General features: G+C 39.8%; 1 protein-coding gene across 1 annotated transcript in view; it reads left to right on the forward strand.

Moving 5' to 3' along the window:
- Positions 1 to 13,041: 13,041 nt before the first annotated feature.
- Positions 13,042 to 14,518, forward strand: part of LOC136880851 (sialin) — a 63,895-nt gene continuing 62,418 nt past the window's right edge. The window contains exon 1 of the mRNA XM_067153393.2: positions 13,042 to 13,201. Within this exon, the coding sequence (XP_067009494.2) occupies positions 13,156 to 13,201 (46 nt within the window). The 5' untranslated portion in view covers positions 13,042 to 13,155. The remainder of the gene's footprint in view (positions 13,202 to 14,518) is intronic.

Consider the following 14,518-nt stretch of genomic DNA (forward strand, 5'->3'; position numbering starts at 1 on the left):
TGTGTGACAAAAAAATCCATGGTCTGCCTTGGAGTCGAACCGATGATCACCAAGATGCCATCTATAAACGGGTCTCTAAAAACGGTGTCGTATGAGTTGCGCCGAGTATAGGTTGCGCCGTGTTAAAATCAGTATACAGTTACTTGCGCCGTGGTCATTAATCATTCTAGGAACTATTATTTAGCGTATGGCTTATACAGACATAAACAGTAATATATATACATATTTACAGCTGAGAAACAAAGCAACTTGTGCTTTACAACTGAATGTCTAATTCTTCGATCCAGCGTGCAGCATCCGGAGTTAGCAGCAGGAAGTCATCTTCATCACCGTGATACGCTCGAATCCTACATTCCCGGACGATATGACGAACAGTCTGGTGTGGAGCTCCGCAGTCACAGTCTGGATTAGGTAGCTTTTTCCACTTATGGAGAGCGGCTCTGCACCGACCATGTCCTGTTCTGATTCTATTCAGGGCAGTCCAGGTCTTGCGTGGTAGGTGGGATCCACCTGAGAAGAAGGTATGAAGGCGCACATCCGTTGCTGCTTCCCATCTACTTTTCCACTCAACAAGAGATTTAAAATCCTTAGCATCCATGTTAGAGGCATCACGCAGAGTTGGATGGCGTGATTTTAGTCTGTTAAGATTCAGAAGTGGCAGGTCACTATTCACGGGTAGACTAGGATTTCTTGAGATCTTGTGAAATTCCTTCATAAGGGCATTAGATCGGCGTAGATCAGGTGGCATTATACCAGTTAGCAGTGGAAGCCAATGAACTGGAGTAGATGTGATTGCGCCAGATATGATGCGCATTGTGGTATTAAGTTGGGTGTCAACAAGCCTTGTATGATGACTGTTCATCCAAACAGGTGCACAATACTCGGCACTTGAATACACCAAACCCAGGGCTGAAGATCGCAAAGTGGTTGCTGAAGATCCCCAGGTAGTTCCACACAGTTTATGAAGGATGTTATTTCGAGACTTCAACTTTTGTGCTAAGTTCAGGAGGTGTTGTTTGAAGGATAGTGTACGGTCCAAGATGACACCAAGGTATTTTGGGTTCCAGTTATGACGAAGAATTCTCCCTCTGAAACTAACATTCAGTTTCACGTTCGCCAAACGATTATTTAAATGAAAGCAGGACACTTCTGTTTTGCTCGCACTGGGTTGGAGTCTCCAGATTTTGAAGTAATCTTCCAGTAAAGACAGGTCTTTGGTCAGAATCTCTTCAGTCGTCTTCATTACCTGATCTTGTACAGCTAGAGCCAAGTCGTCGGCATAGCAGAATTTTCTGGATGAAGTGTCAGGAAGGTCAGAGAGATATAAGTTGAACAATAATGGTGAGAGAACTGATCCTTGGGGCAATCCGTTGTTCAGCTTCCTCTCCTTGCTTATCTTGCCTCCGGTGATTACTTGGAACTTCCGATCACTTAACATGTTGTTAATCAGTTGAGCCATCTTTCTGCATGGTATGATACGAAGAAATTTGTAGATAAGTCCTTCCCTCCATACAGTGTCAAAGGCAGCAGTAAGATCAACAAATGCTACAGATGTTTTCAGCTTCATTTGATATCCTGCCTCAATGAAGGATGTAAGAGACAATACTTGGTCACAGCAGCTACGTCCTGGTCTGAAGCCTGCCTGTTCAACTGGAATATGCTCTAGGATTGCGCTACCTATTCTGTTATATATCAACTTTTCAAAAAGTTTGTAGCAGCAGCTAAGAAGTGCGATGGGTCGATAGCTTTCTACCTTGTTGCTGGGTTTGCCAGGTTTCAGAATAGAAATTATCTTTGCCTTCTTGAACTCCAATGGAAGTTGACCAGTCAGCAGGATGTCAGTAAAGAACTCTGCCAACCATTTCTTAGCATATCCTCCCAAATGAATAAGAAATTCTGGATGGATGCCATCGAAACCAGGTGACTTAAAAGGTTTGAGGTCCTTCAGTCCCATGTCAATGTCTAAAACTGTGAAGGGACGTGCATATTCAGATGAGGGAGATGTTCTAGGAACTAGAGGTCTTGTTTGGGAATTGCACAGGGAAGTTTAGTGTTTCAGAATGAGACAGTGTCCACTCCATACTTACCCCTTATCAGTGTTATCCAGCCACGTGCTAGACCTGGTTTGTTTAGTGTCAAATCATTCAAGTAATACTTAAGCGGCTGTTTTAAATTCAACGGAGATCGTCTCAATAAGACATAATGAAATACAAGGATGTTTCTTTCATTTTCTCCAGTGTATTTGGAGAAAGGTACAGGAAATCGGACTGACAAAACTCTACAAAGAATGTCAAGAAGTGAGGCTGACAATTCGGAAGTGCGGGGCTCTTGCCTTCTTGAAGCCTGAAGATGTGGAAGAGGGCTGGCTCTATATCCACGAAGAAGCGCCACAGAATCCTAAACTTGGCCAGTTTTTTGGACTATTTTGTGGAAGAATGGCTTGAAAATCATAATGTACCACAAGCAATCTAGAACTGCCACGGAAGACGCCACAGAACAACAAATGCTGTTGAAGGGTGGCACCACAAAATTAACAGTATTCTAGGGAGACCGCACCCACGAGTTAAAGATCTCATTTTGTGTCTCAAATCCGAAGCAGAAAGCTCGAATTTTAAGATTGCCAGGAATGAACTTCATCTTGAGGGCAAAAGAAGAAAAAGAAGTTACGTGCAATTAGACCAAAGGATCTTGAGAGCAACGGAGGTCTATTTGGAAAGCGGTAATGTAAAGAAATTCATCAGAAACATGTCTTATATCCTCCAACTGGATTAGACATTTAGTACTGAACCGTTCATTCAACGGTGCTTACTTTGTATATATGGAATGTAAATATTAGGTTTAAGACACTGACAAGGTTATAGGCCTACCGAAAATTTAAATCATGTATATAGGCATTAGTTTTCATAAGGATGACAAGGCCGAATGGCCGCTTTCTGTATTGCTAGACTTGGTTTGTTAAATAATGTCGAATCATTCAAGTAATACTTAAGCGACTGTTTTAAGTTCAACGGAGATCGTCTCAATAAGACATAATGAAACAATCCTGATAGAATGAACATTTGCGACGGAAAACTGTAAATATCAGTGATTGTTAAGATTAAAAAAGCTTCTTCATGACGCTGATGGAACGTAGGCTTCCCATCACTGCTACGGGGGTTAAATCTACGATAATTTTAGATAGCGTTTATGCTGGACAAAGCTGGCGTTGAAAATATTATTTCTGATTTCTTCATATTTATATCAGCATCACTGTTAGAAACATTTTCATTTGTCATTTATTAATATTTCATACCCAGGGGAATGCGACAGGCCTCGCCAGGGCACACAATTTCCTTTCTTTGTTAGTAGCTATGGTTCATTCTTGAACCCTATCACTTCATAAGGGGTGCATGTCGGGGAAACGTAGGGTGAGACAGTTTTTTTTCTGTTTTCACTGGCCATTCTTTATTCAACAAATTCGCTACATTCCATTTGCCATCCATTAATCTTTGTCCGCAAAAGCACGTCAGATCTCGCATTCGGCAGTATTTTCTTCCTTTAGCGGTATTTCATCCTTCATTCATTCTATTCCTGACCCTATCAGTTAGCTACAAACAGGCTTTGGATATTCTTCATAAGACTGAAAGACTGATTACATGTTTCCACACTTGGTTTGTAAATTAAGTCAAACTACGTAGTTATACACATTTCACCCACTGATATAAATACGATGCAGGTTTTCTAAATATGCAAGAAACCAACATTGATAGAGTGAATACTGAGGTCGATAGCTGCAGTCGCTTAAGTGCGGCCAGTATCCAGTATACGGGATATAGTAGGCTCGAACCCCACTGTCGGCAGCCCTGAAAATGGTTTTCCGTGGTTTCCCATCTTCACACCAGGCAAATGCTGGGGCTGTACCTTAATTAAGGCCACGGCCGCTTCCTTCCCACTCCTAGCCCTTTCCTGTCCCATCGTCGCCGTAAGACCTATCTGTGTCGGTGCGACGTAAAACAACTAGCAAAAAAAAAGAGATAGACTGAATTATATTTTTTATATATTAATTTCAAAATCTCAATACTACAGATATTCACAGACATTCCTTGAACTTGCAAATAACCCCTTGCGGTGCAGCGCAGGTAGCAGATGCTTAAGACAGCTGTCAAACCACTTCTACTCCCGGCGGGGAATCTCCACGGCGCAAATTATACTCGGCGCAACTCATACAGAACCCTAAAAACTCCCTATCTCAATTATTCATAAGGTCAACAAATCAATAATAATACTGGCGTTCCAGTTATTTAATTTCTTTATAGAAATAAACATGAACGAGTTAAAAAGAATCCTTTAAATGTAATCGGGTTTATGTGAAACTCCCAGCATTCAGTCTTAGTGGACAGGCTTCAACAATAATATTGCAGTGACCCTACTCACAAGGGAAGTGCTAACGCACCCTTTCTAAAATCATATATCATACAACGTCTAACCACACCAAATAATGGTCGGCCGCAGAATACTTCTGGTCAACAACTCAAGGTGAGACCAATCGTCTCCCTGAAAATACATCATGGTAAATATCATTTCAACTGATATCCTCATATCATATGCCAAAGCTCCATTGGCTTATTAATTCTCTGCCTTTTTACAATTCTTTAATTCAATATCAAGCCACTATTCATCTTTTCAATTTCACATTCATGGACTTAGAATGTCCAGGTTCACATCCATCCGACTACATAGAATATCTCAGCCTATTTTTTCCTACAGTTTGAACACAGACAAAAATCAAATATAGATTTAAACGTATCCATAATATTATTATAATATTATAGAGAAACAAATACTTGAATAAAAGGAAAACTTTCATCTAAAATGGGAGGGCGCTTGTTCGTTGTCCAGGCTTGTCAGAAGTTGCGCATATAATTAATACAGCTATCTGCATATTCTTATCATGCAAAATTACATTAAAGTAAGAGTGCCTTCCTATCTTCATGATTATTATGCCGATAGTGGCATTTTGAAGACACTGTCACCATGCATTACCAAAATAGGTTAGAATATTCCATAACATGAAATATACATATCACGGTTTGAAATCATCAATAATACAAATCTACATTTTGCCCTCCTGATCTAAAGCACTCTCAGACTTACTGATATTTTTCCATTAAATCACGCACATGCATTACATTAAAATTATATTTTACAGGCCCGAAATTTTAGCCATATAATAGAATTTCAGTTCCCATCTAGATGAATATACATAAAGAATATTAAGACCACTCACAAGTTATCTCTCTCTAATGCAAGAATACATGCAATTTACATTAATAACCTTTTTTATGTGATCTACAAATTACATAACCGTGCATTTATGTGGATAAAAATTTACATTTTCTGTACTTATCATCATGTCGCGAAATCCATGGTTCGGGCCCAAAAAAGGCCCTTATCGTCGCTTAGCCTCTCATGGCGCTGACATGGATCACAGGTTCGAATCCTCTTCTATTCCTGCTGAGCACGTTCATAATCCCAGGTTCCTCTTCTTCACTGTAACAACTCTAATGACGTTGAAATAAGTTGCGTCACTCAAAACACAATTTTTCAAAACTGTAACAGAGTTCTCGCGGTCACGTTACTTAATTATTCTCAATACTATCACTTGGACAAGGTTTTTCACACCGCGTATTTGCAAAATGTATATTATCACTCCGAATATAGGTAAGGTCAGAACACCAGCGGACCGTGGGTCTGCCTTCAATCTTTCGCGTCAAGTGGATATTGTATCATCATGGCTGCCCCTTTTATAATATTACCCCTTCACAAACAATAGACGGCGGCCAGTCCCCCTCCCCCACATTTTTTCACATTAGTGGTTGTACGGGTTGTATGACATCGGTAATGCGCTCAAATGTGTGACTCAGACTCTTAAGTACTCTTGTTATGTGCGGAATACGCATCGATCGGCGGTTTATTTAAAATTTATTATCAAAATGATGCCTTTACGGGGATCCCCCGTGCGGAGTCTGCGTACTTAGTTGGCGTGGGGACGCTACTAGTGGTTATATAATCAAATGGTAGCGTAAATTTCCACATGTTAACATTTTATAAACAACTCTAATTTTGGCAGAGGTCTATTATGAAAACATATGACATGCCGAGGTTTCCCTTACTATTGTTATGCATATCTCGAAATCTTACCACACAAATCAAGCTTGCATGTTGGCATTGCCGTGTTTCGGCCATTTTTAGTGGGCGGAGTTATTACTATTGATTTTCTTTCCTTGTCATTTTTCATAGCTCGCTCTCTATCTGGGGATTTCTCAAGCTATGACGGAGGAGGCGTTAGTAAGGCTCTATAAGATGGGTATGCTTAGCCGCCATTTTGGTTCATACATGTGCAATGGGCCATGTGATCAAACTCTAGTTTCTCCTACGGGCGCTCGCTTCGTTACATTGAACGTATTGCTTTAATCACCACGTGCAGGGACAGAATACTGCTATATCTGAGTGGATATTTATTACATAATGGTGGGTTGTTCTGCACCTAATAGCAGTAATATCTGTACTCGGGACAGGTTGTTTAGATTCCTTTCTGGTCTGCATTATGTCTCCACTGCTACACCTTCTACTTCAACTGTTGACTTAAACCTGCATCCAGTTCCCACTGATATTATAGACTACAGCCCTTAATTCAGTCACATTGATCAATCAATATTCAGTTCTGCCCCCAAAGTCCGGCAACAGGAGTTCAACATTCAAACACCACAGTTACAATATTTGTCAAAACTAACTTCATATGACAGAAATAATTTGTTTAACGTTGGTGGCATTACAGCACATGCATTATCGAAAACCAAGATCTGTGGTAGGCCTATAAGTTATGCAGACAGAACTATGAGCTTTCTGACTCAAGCTCCGAAACATTCGTATTTTTTATTTGGCTGGTCTAAAGAAACCCAATTGTGAAGTTATGAAATTAATTTGCAACTATGAGCTCTTTATAGGGACTATGAGCATTATATAATGCAAAGTGGTGCTAATCTTGTACAGGAAATAATTGTGAATGATAAACGTACCAGTACATGTTCTCCAACGTGCTGTAATTGAAAAGAAAAATTGTTAGTTCTTCAAAATTCGATCCTATGCTGTTGTGGACTTTAATAAGAATGTACGTAATGGAATATTATTGTTTTGTAAATACTGTAATAAAAGGTCGTTTATAGGAAGAGGAGTTAGGGATTGGAAAAACTTACCAAGGAAGATGTTCAATAAATTTACAATTTCTTTGCAATCGTTTAAGAAAAGGCTAGGAAGACAACAGATGGGGAATCTGCTACCTGAGCGACTGCCCAAAATGCAGATCAGTATTGATTGATTGATTGATTGATTGATTGATTGATTGATTGATTGATTGATTGATTGATTGATTGATTGATTGATTGAATCCCAGTTACTTGGGTGTGTTCGTCTTCGTACATCACATTTCAGCGTTATTTTTGTTCGAAGAATATTTTTCTTATTATTTCGATAACATTGAAAATAGCACTGAATCATTTTCACGCAAGTATGAAATACCGATCACATGGTATCAAAATCTCATATCACAATTTATATATCTTCGACACTGACCAATTACCACGTCAGATTCCACGATTTAAGAATGGCAGTAGCCTATATCAATTCCACGGTGTACCTCATTTCATTTGACGGTACCGCAGCGCATAGCTTACGAACAGCTTATCCTACTTATCGATAATATAATAATAACAAAAACCGATTTATTAGTAATCTATTTTTCTAATATTTCTCCAGTAGGAGTACATGCCTCGTTTGTTTGTTTATTAAGAGGCAAATTATCAACGACCTTGCTTTTACAATCACCGTACAAATAAAAATTACACAATAATCCACGAAATATACTAATATTTATGTTGAGTAACCGCTTGAGTAATACTGAGAATGAGTATTTTTACAATATGTTAGTTTAGTATTACTTTCTAGCGTGGGGAACAGTAAAAAAAGAGGGATATACAAGGCTGGGGTGGTCAACTGCCTTACAAACGCAATGCAGGAATGAACCATAATGGCGAGCGAGCATACCTAGTCTTTAGAGAGCCCTAGGCGTTAGAGGCGTTGTGCAAACAGATGCAACCTAATGCAACTTTCTGTAATGTAGACAAGGGAGCTTAACAAAGTTTTCACTGCCTAAAATAATTAAATAAATATGTACATGACCGATACGGTCACGGTACTATCATGAGTATCATGCTTTCCAGGACATACGAAAATGTGAGGAAAAGTAGTTGTCATCGTATGTGATTAAATTAAATTTTACTACTCACATAAAATTTTCTAGAATCTTTTGAAAAATCAAATTGCCTTTGAAATTAGAACTCGTGCATTAGAACATGGACACTTGGACCTGAAACTGTAAGAGAAAACTGTTAAACTGTTGTGAGAATGGACAGAAAAAGAACATGAAGGAGTATTGGATCCGGAGTGAGGAAACTTCACGCGAAGAATAATAAATGTTGTAGCGTGATCCTAGTGGTCAAATCACTTTTTAATAATAATAATAATAATAATAATAATAATAATAATAATAATAATAATAATAATAATAATAATAATAATAATAATAATAATAATAATAATAATAATAATACCGGGGTACACCTTCTCCATCCAGTTAAAGTGCGTGCCCTCTATAAGGCCATCTGTATTATTGAACTTAAACCAATGTAATGCAAGGTACTTGGGTTTGCAACTATTAGATGCGTCTACCATCGACCTAAGTGGCCCCTTTGGCGGGATTAAGGACAATTAAGTCTTAAGTGAAAGTTGATTTTTACCGTTGGATAACCTTAGATTTTAAAGCCTGTTTTATTCTTCTGTCAAGGTTGTCAACAATTCTGTCCCCTCCAACTCCTGTATCTATCAACCAGTCAGAAGTTTTGTGAATATCTTCTCTAGCCAATTAAAACTGGTGTGTGTACAGGCATCCAGCCTATCTGTAAAGAGTTTTGGAAACTTCCACTGGAAATACTATAAAAGCTGGGCGCTTTAGGGCTGGATCATCATCTTTATCGCTCCTGTTCATTGTGTGCGGCGTGTTCCTAGGGGGCAGGGGCCGCAGTTCGGCGTTTGGAAGGCCCAGCAACTCAAAGTAATGGCAGAATTTTCTTAACATGTGATAGCTCCGGCAGATAGCATGAGGGGAAGGTTACTAACAACTTTTATTCATCTTAAATTCTATGTTCATGGTTTAAATGTAGATTTTCGGCAAGTCTGAGAATTCTGTTGAAATACCAACTGGGAGACATGTAAATTAAGGGAACAAAGAGCGATTACCCCCAGTTGATTCCCATTCAACTTGGTGTGGGGTGACTAAAGTTTCTAATAACTTAAATTCTTAAAACTCTTTAGGAAGTTAATGTTTATCATTTAGTTACCCCGGCGTAGAATAGGTTTAGCCTCTGTATTATTGGGCCACAAGCCCATTTAGAGTTTTAAAAACTTATAGAAGGAGTGCAAGTGTATCGCCTCCTACCCTTTTGTTCATGGCCAATCATGTTCAAGCTTTTCCTTTTTACATTAAGACCATTTAGTATGGGCACTTATTACCCCTGTTTATGTTTCTATAAAAAAAAAATGAAAGACTGTTGAGCAGAAGATAAGCGCAATGCAGGGCTAAGTGGGTGTGAATACCTTATTTGAAAATTGTCAGGTATAACCTTGTGCGCTGTAAGAAATTTATGCCTCTGAGAGGCTGGACTGTATTAATTTTGGAGGTCAGACTCCTAGGCTAGCGGAGCAAACATACTCCTATAATATAGTGTACCTGTTCAGAGCTGTAATGCTCATCTCCTTGTATATTATGATGTTGATAATTCTCTCCAGTTTGGTACCTGATGTTTTGTACATTAAGTACTTGTTGTTGGAGCTGGCGAGTTCATTATAATCTTGTGATGGTTTATTCACATCTTCTATTTATCAGATTTTAATTTTTTTAAAAGAACAATATAAAATTTCGAATTTTGTTATGTTAAGTTATACTCTTGTTAATTCCTTGCCCGCGATCCACGATATTCTTGTAATAATAATAATAATAATAATAATAATAATAATAATAATAATAATAATAATAATAATAATAATAATAATAATAATAATAATAATAATAATAACACAATGAGACTGCAACGAATTCAATTTATTAGCCATTTGTAGTCCGCCTCTGTGGTGTAGTAGTAAGTGTGAATAGTTGTCACCCCCGGAGGCCCGGGCTCGACTCCCGGCTCTGCCACGAAATTCGAAAAGTGGTACGAGGGATGGAACGGGGCCTACTCAGCCTCGGGAGGTCAACTGAATAGCGGTGGGTTCGATTCCCACCTCAGCCATCGTGGAAGCGGTTTTCCGTGGTTTCCCCACTTCTCTTCCAGGCATATGCCGGGATGGTACCTAACTTAAGGCCACGGCCGCTTCCTTCCCTCTTCCTTGCCTATCCCTTCCAGTCTTCCCATCCTCCCGCAAGGTCCCTGTTCAGCATAGCACGTGAGGCCGCCTGGGCGAGGTACTGATCATCCTCCCCAGTTGTATCCCCTGACACAGAGTCGGAAACTCCAGGACACTGCCCTTGAGGCGGTAGAGGTGGGATGCGTCGCTGAGTCCGAGGGAAAAACCGACCCTGGAGGGTAAACAGATAAAAAAGAAGAAGTCATTTGGAAAGAATGAAGAACACCACCTACCAGGTGAAAAGAACAGGAATTACAAGAATCGATAAAAATGAAGAACTATTAGGCAAGGAGGAAAGCTCAACAAATGTTGTTTCCGCGTGGTCCTAAGGGACCTATTAGCACAGAAGATGAAAAAGAAGGATAGTAGTAGTAGTGCCGGGATGAGTGGCTCAGACGGTTAAGGCGCTGGCCTTCTGACCCCAACCTGGCAGGTTCGATCCTGGCTCAGTCCGGTGGTATTTGAAGGTGCTCAAATACGACAGCCTCGTGTCGGTAGATTTACTGGCATGTAAAAGAACTCCTGCGGGACTAAATTCTGGCACCTCGGCGTCTCCGAAGACCGTAAGAATAGTTAGTGGGACGTAAAGCAAATAACATTATTATTATTATTATTATTATTATTATTATTATTATTATTATTATTATTATTATTATTATTATTATTATTATTATTATTATGTGCGTATGGACCCAATGGATCACACAAAGCTCTAATGATTCTGTTTTCTGAGTTGCCAAACAGCTCTCATCCTTTCTCCGTGGATCCTTTTTCGTTCTTCTGTCCACTTTGCTCCAGTCTTCTTTTTCACTTCGTTCTCTGGTTGCACTTTCCATCCATTAATTTTTTCCTGTAGCAGTAGTAGTAGTAGTAAGATTTAATTTAAAACAAACATACTTATAGTATGCAATTACAATAATGATTTTTTTCTTGAAAATTCATCGTAAGGAAATTACCATTTCAGGTATAAATGCTAGTGTATAATTTGTAGAGAATCTCTTATGGTCTGTAATAAGATTTTCTTTATGTCATAACACGGAATTTCTACATTTTGGATAGTTGCTGTGTTCTTCGAAAGGGTACAGGAGGCCTCTGAAAATCATTTGACCAAGAGGAATATTATACTTGACTGACAGGTATGGCAGACATGGTGTATAAATTGCTTGTTTTTCCAGATTTACATCCTGAGACGGTTTGCAAGTCCGTTTCGAGGCGAATGGTAGGATGTAACACCATCGCTTTATTCTCTTTCTTATTGATGGCTACGATGCCCATTCTTCTCGCTGAGTCGTCGGTAGACGTAGTGAACTTCTTCATGCACCTCCCATCTACGTTGTCCTTGAGCAATTGATATCCTTGCTCGATAATAAGACGACGACGTGGGATATAAACACTCACTACCAACCACACGCCAATACATGCAGATTCTTGAAGGAATATGGCCAGAATTCTACTCAACTGACGCCATGATGGAGAGGAAATGGGCCGGCACAAACCAGGAACTACGACACGTAGTAACAAGGTTGGCTATACGTGGGTTCCACCACAAACTCTGTTACGGCGCACTACCACGAAGTAACAGGAGACTGCGAGTGTACGCTATGTGGTAGAAGATGTGAGCGATATCACATAGAGGTATGCAGGAATGCCCCCTGCGGGTGGGGGCGGTAGAATAACACCCACGGTATTCCCTGCATGTCGTAAGAGGCGACTAAAAGGGGCCTCAGGGGATCTGAACTTTGGAGCGTGGGTTGGCGACCACGGGGCCCTCAGCCGAGTCCTGGCATTGCTTCCACTTACTTGTGCCAGGCTCCTCACTTTCATCTATCCTATCCGACCTCCCTTGGTCAGCTCTTGTTCTTTTCCGACCCCGACGCTATTAGGTTTGCGAGGGCTAGGGAGTCTTTCATTTTCACGCCCTTCGTGGCCCTTGTCTTTCTTTGACCGATATCTTCATTTTTCGAAGTGTCGGATCCCTTCCCTTTTCCCCTCTGATTAGTGTTATATAGAGGATGGTTGCCTAGTTGTACTTCCTCTTAAAACAATAATCACCACCACCACCACCAGCGTATGCAGGAAAAGAACCAAAACAGTGACTGAGTACAGTAAAGAGACCTAATTATAATATCTTAATATCACAAACTACTGTATAAAGAATTTCCCTGTATTAATGTATTAACTGTAAATGTACCAATTGGCCATTCGGCTGCAATAAAATTTCATAATAAGACCTAGAAGAAGTTAATACAGTTTTATACAAATTTTGACAGTGTGTTTCCAATCCCTACCTAATATTTTAATGCCTATTTAGACAGTACAGTATAAGTGGAATTTTTAATGCCTATAATATCCTCGTTTAGTAATCAGGCAGGAAACAAGTCGGTATATCCCTGAGTCAGCCGGTGCGATAACTCGACATTGACCACCTCCTTATCTGAGTTGTACTGTTCGCATCTGGTGTGCCTACTGCAGACTGCCAAACTCTGAGGACTGTTGACATAATCATTATTAGTGAATTAGCATATTCTGCGTCGACCACGTTTGTCATATCTTGTGTCTAATCTCATGTGGTTATCAGTGAAAATCAAAACCACTTGTTTGTGTATCTTGATGCTCAGTTCTCTGCTCCCGTGAAGTGAAGAATGGTTGCACCGTGCCATGGAGGGCAGGACGGAATCGACATCTCTCGTAACTCCCAAAAAGGGTAAACTATTATTCACATTGAATTTCACTAGGAACTTTCCTGTCTTATTTTATGATAAATGTTTAGAAATTTATGATACCAGTCACAAATACTTTTTTTTTTGCTAGGGGCTTTACGTCGCACCGACACAGATAGGTCTTATGGCGACGATGGGATAGGAAAGGCCTAGGAGTTGGAAGGAAGCGGCCGTGACCTTAATTAAGGTACAGCCCCAGCATTTGCCTGGTGTGAAAATGGGAAACCACGGAAAACCATTTTCAGGGCTGCCGACAGTGGGATTCGAACCTACTATCTCCCGGATGCAAGCTCACAGCCGCGCGCCTCTACGCGCACGACCAACTCGCCCGGTCAGTCACAAATAATTAAACACCAAACATTTCTTTACGTCTCAAATGATGCCTATAAAATTATTACATTTTAAACTTATTATAGTGCCTCCGTAGCTCAGGCGGCAGCGCGTCGGCCTCTCACCGCTTGGTTCCGTGGTTCAAATCCCGGTCACTCCATGTGGAATTTGTGCTGGACAAAGTGGAGGCGAGACAAGTTTTTTCCCTGCCATCTTTCATTCCAACAACACTTTCCAATATAATTTCATTTCATCTGTCAGTCATTAATCACTGCCCCAGAGGGGTGCGACAGGCTTGGGTAGCCGGCACAATTCCTATCCTCGCCGCTAGATGGGGCTTCATTCATCCCATCCCTGACCCGGTCACTGACAGGAAAACAGGTTGTAGGTTTTCATTTTTCCATTTAACTTATTATATTGATTTAATTTGCCACTCTCAGTTATTTTCATGTTTAACTATAACATCCCATTACTGTGGGTTGTAGATAGACAGACAGATAATTTATTTATCCTGGCAAAGTTATGGACAGCCATCCCTGTCTTACACTTAACCGGTATTAAAATTATGTTGATATCTAACTAATTATATATTATTAAAAAGTAATGGCAGAATTTTCTTAACATGTGATAGCTCCGGCAGATAGCTTGAGGGGAAGGTTCGAAACATCTTTTATTAATGTAAAATTCTAAATTTTAACTGTGTAGGACTATAGTAACTACTTGTACATTAACATTACAAAAGTCAAGGGAAAAGAGCACAATAATACAGAAAAGGAGTACAGTTTTTAAGATAACTTAAACACTAAAGTTGTAAAAACAAAAAGAGCATTACTAAACAAAATAGAATTATATGTGCAATATAACTCTTGTCCTGTGAGTTTGCACCCAAGTTGAGAAAATTACAGGGGAAGGATAAAGTAGACGTGTGGAAGATGATTTAAAAATGGAGAAGACGAGGAAGTAGGGAAGTG

The sequence above is a fragment of the Anabrus simplex genome, chromosome 9 (genome assembly GCF_040414725.1).
Source record: "Anabrus simplex isolate iqAnaSimp1 chromosome 9, ASM4041472v1, whole genome shotgun sequence".
Lineage (NCBI taxonomy): Eukaryota > Metazoa > Arthropoda > Insecta > Orthoptera > Tettigoniidae > Anabrus > Anabrus simplex.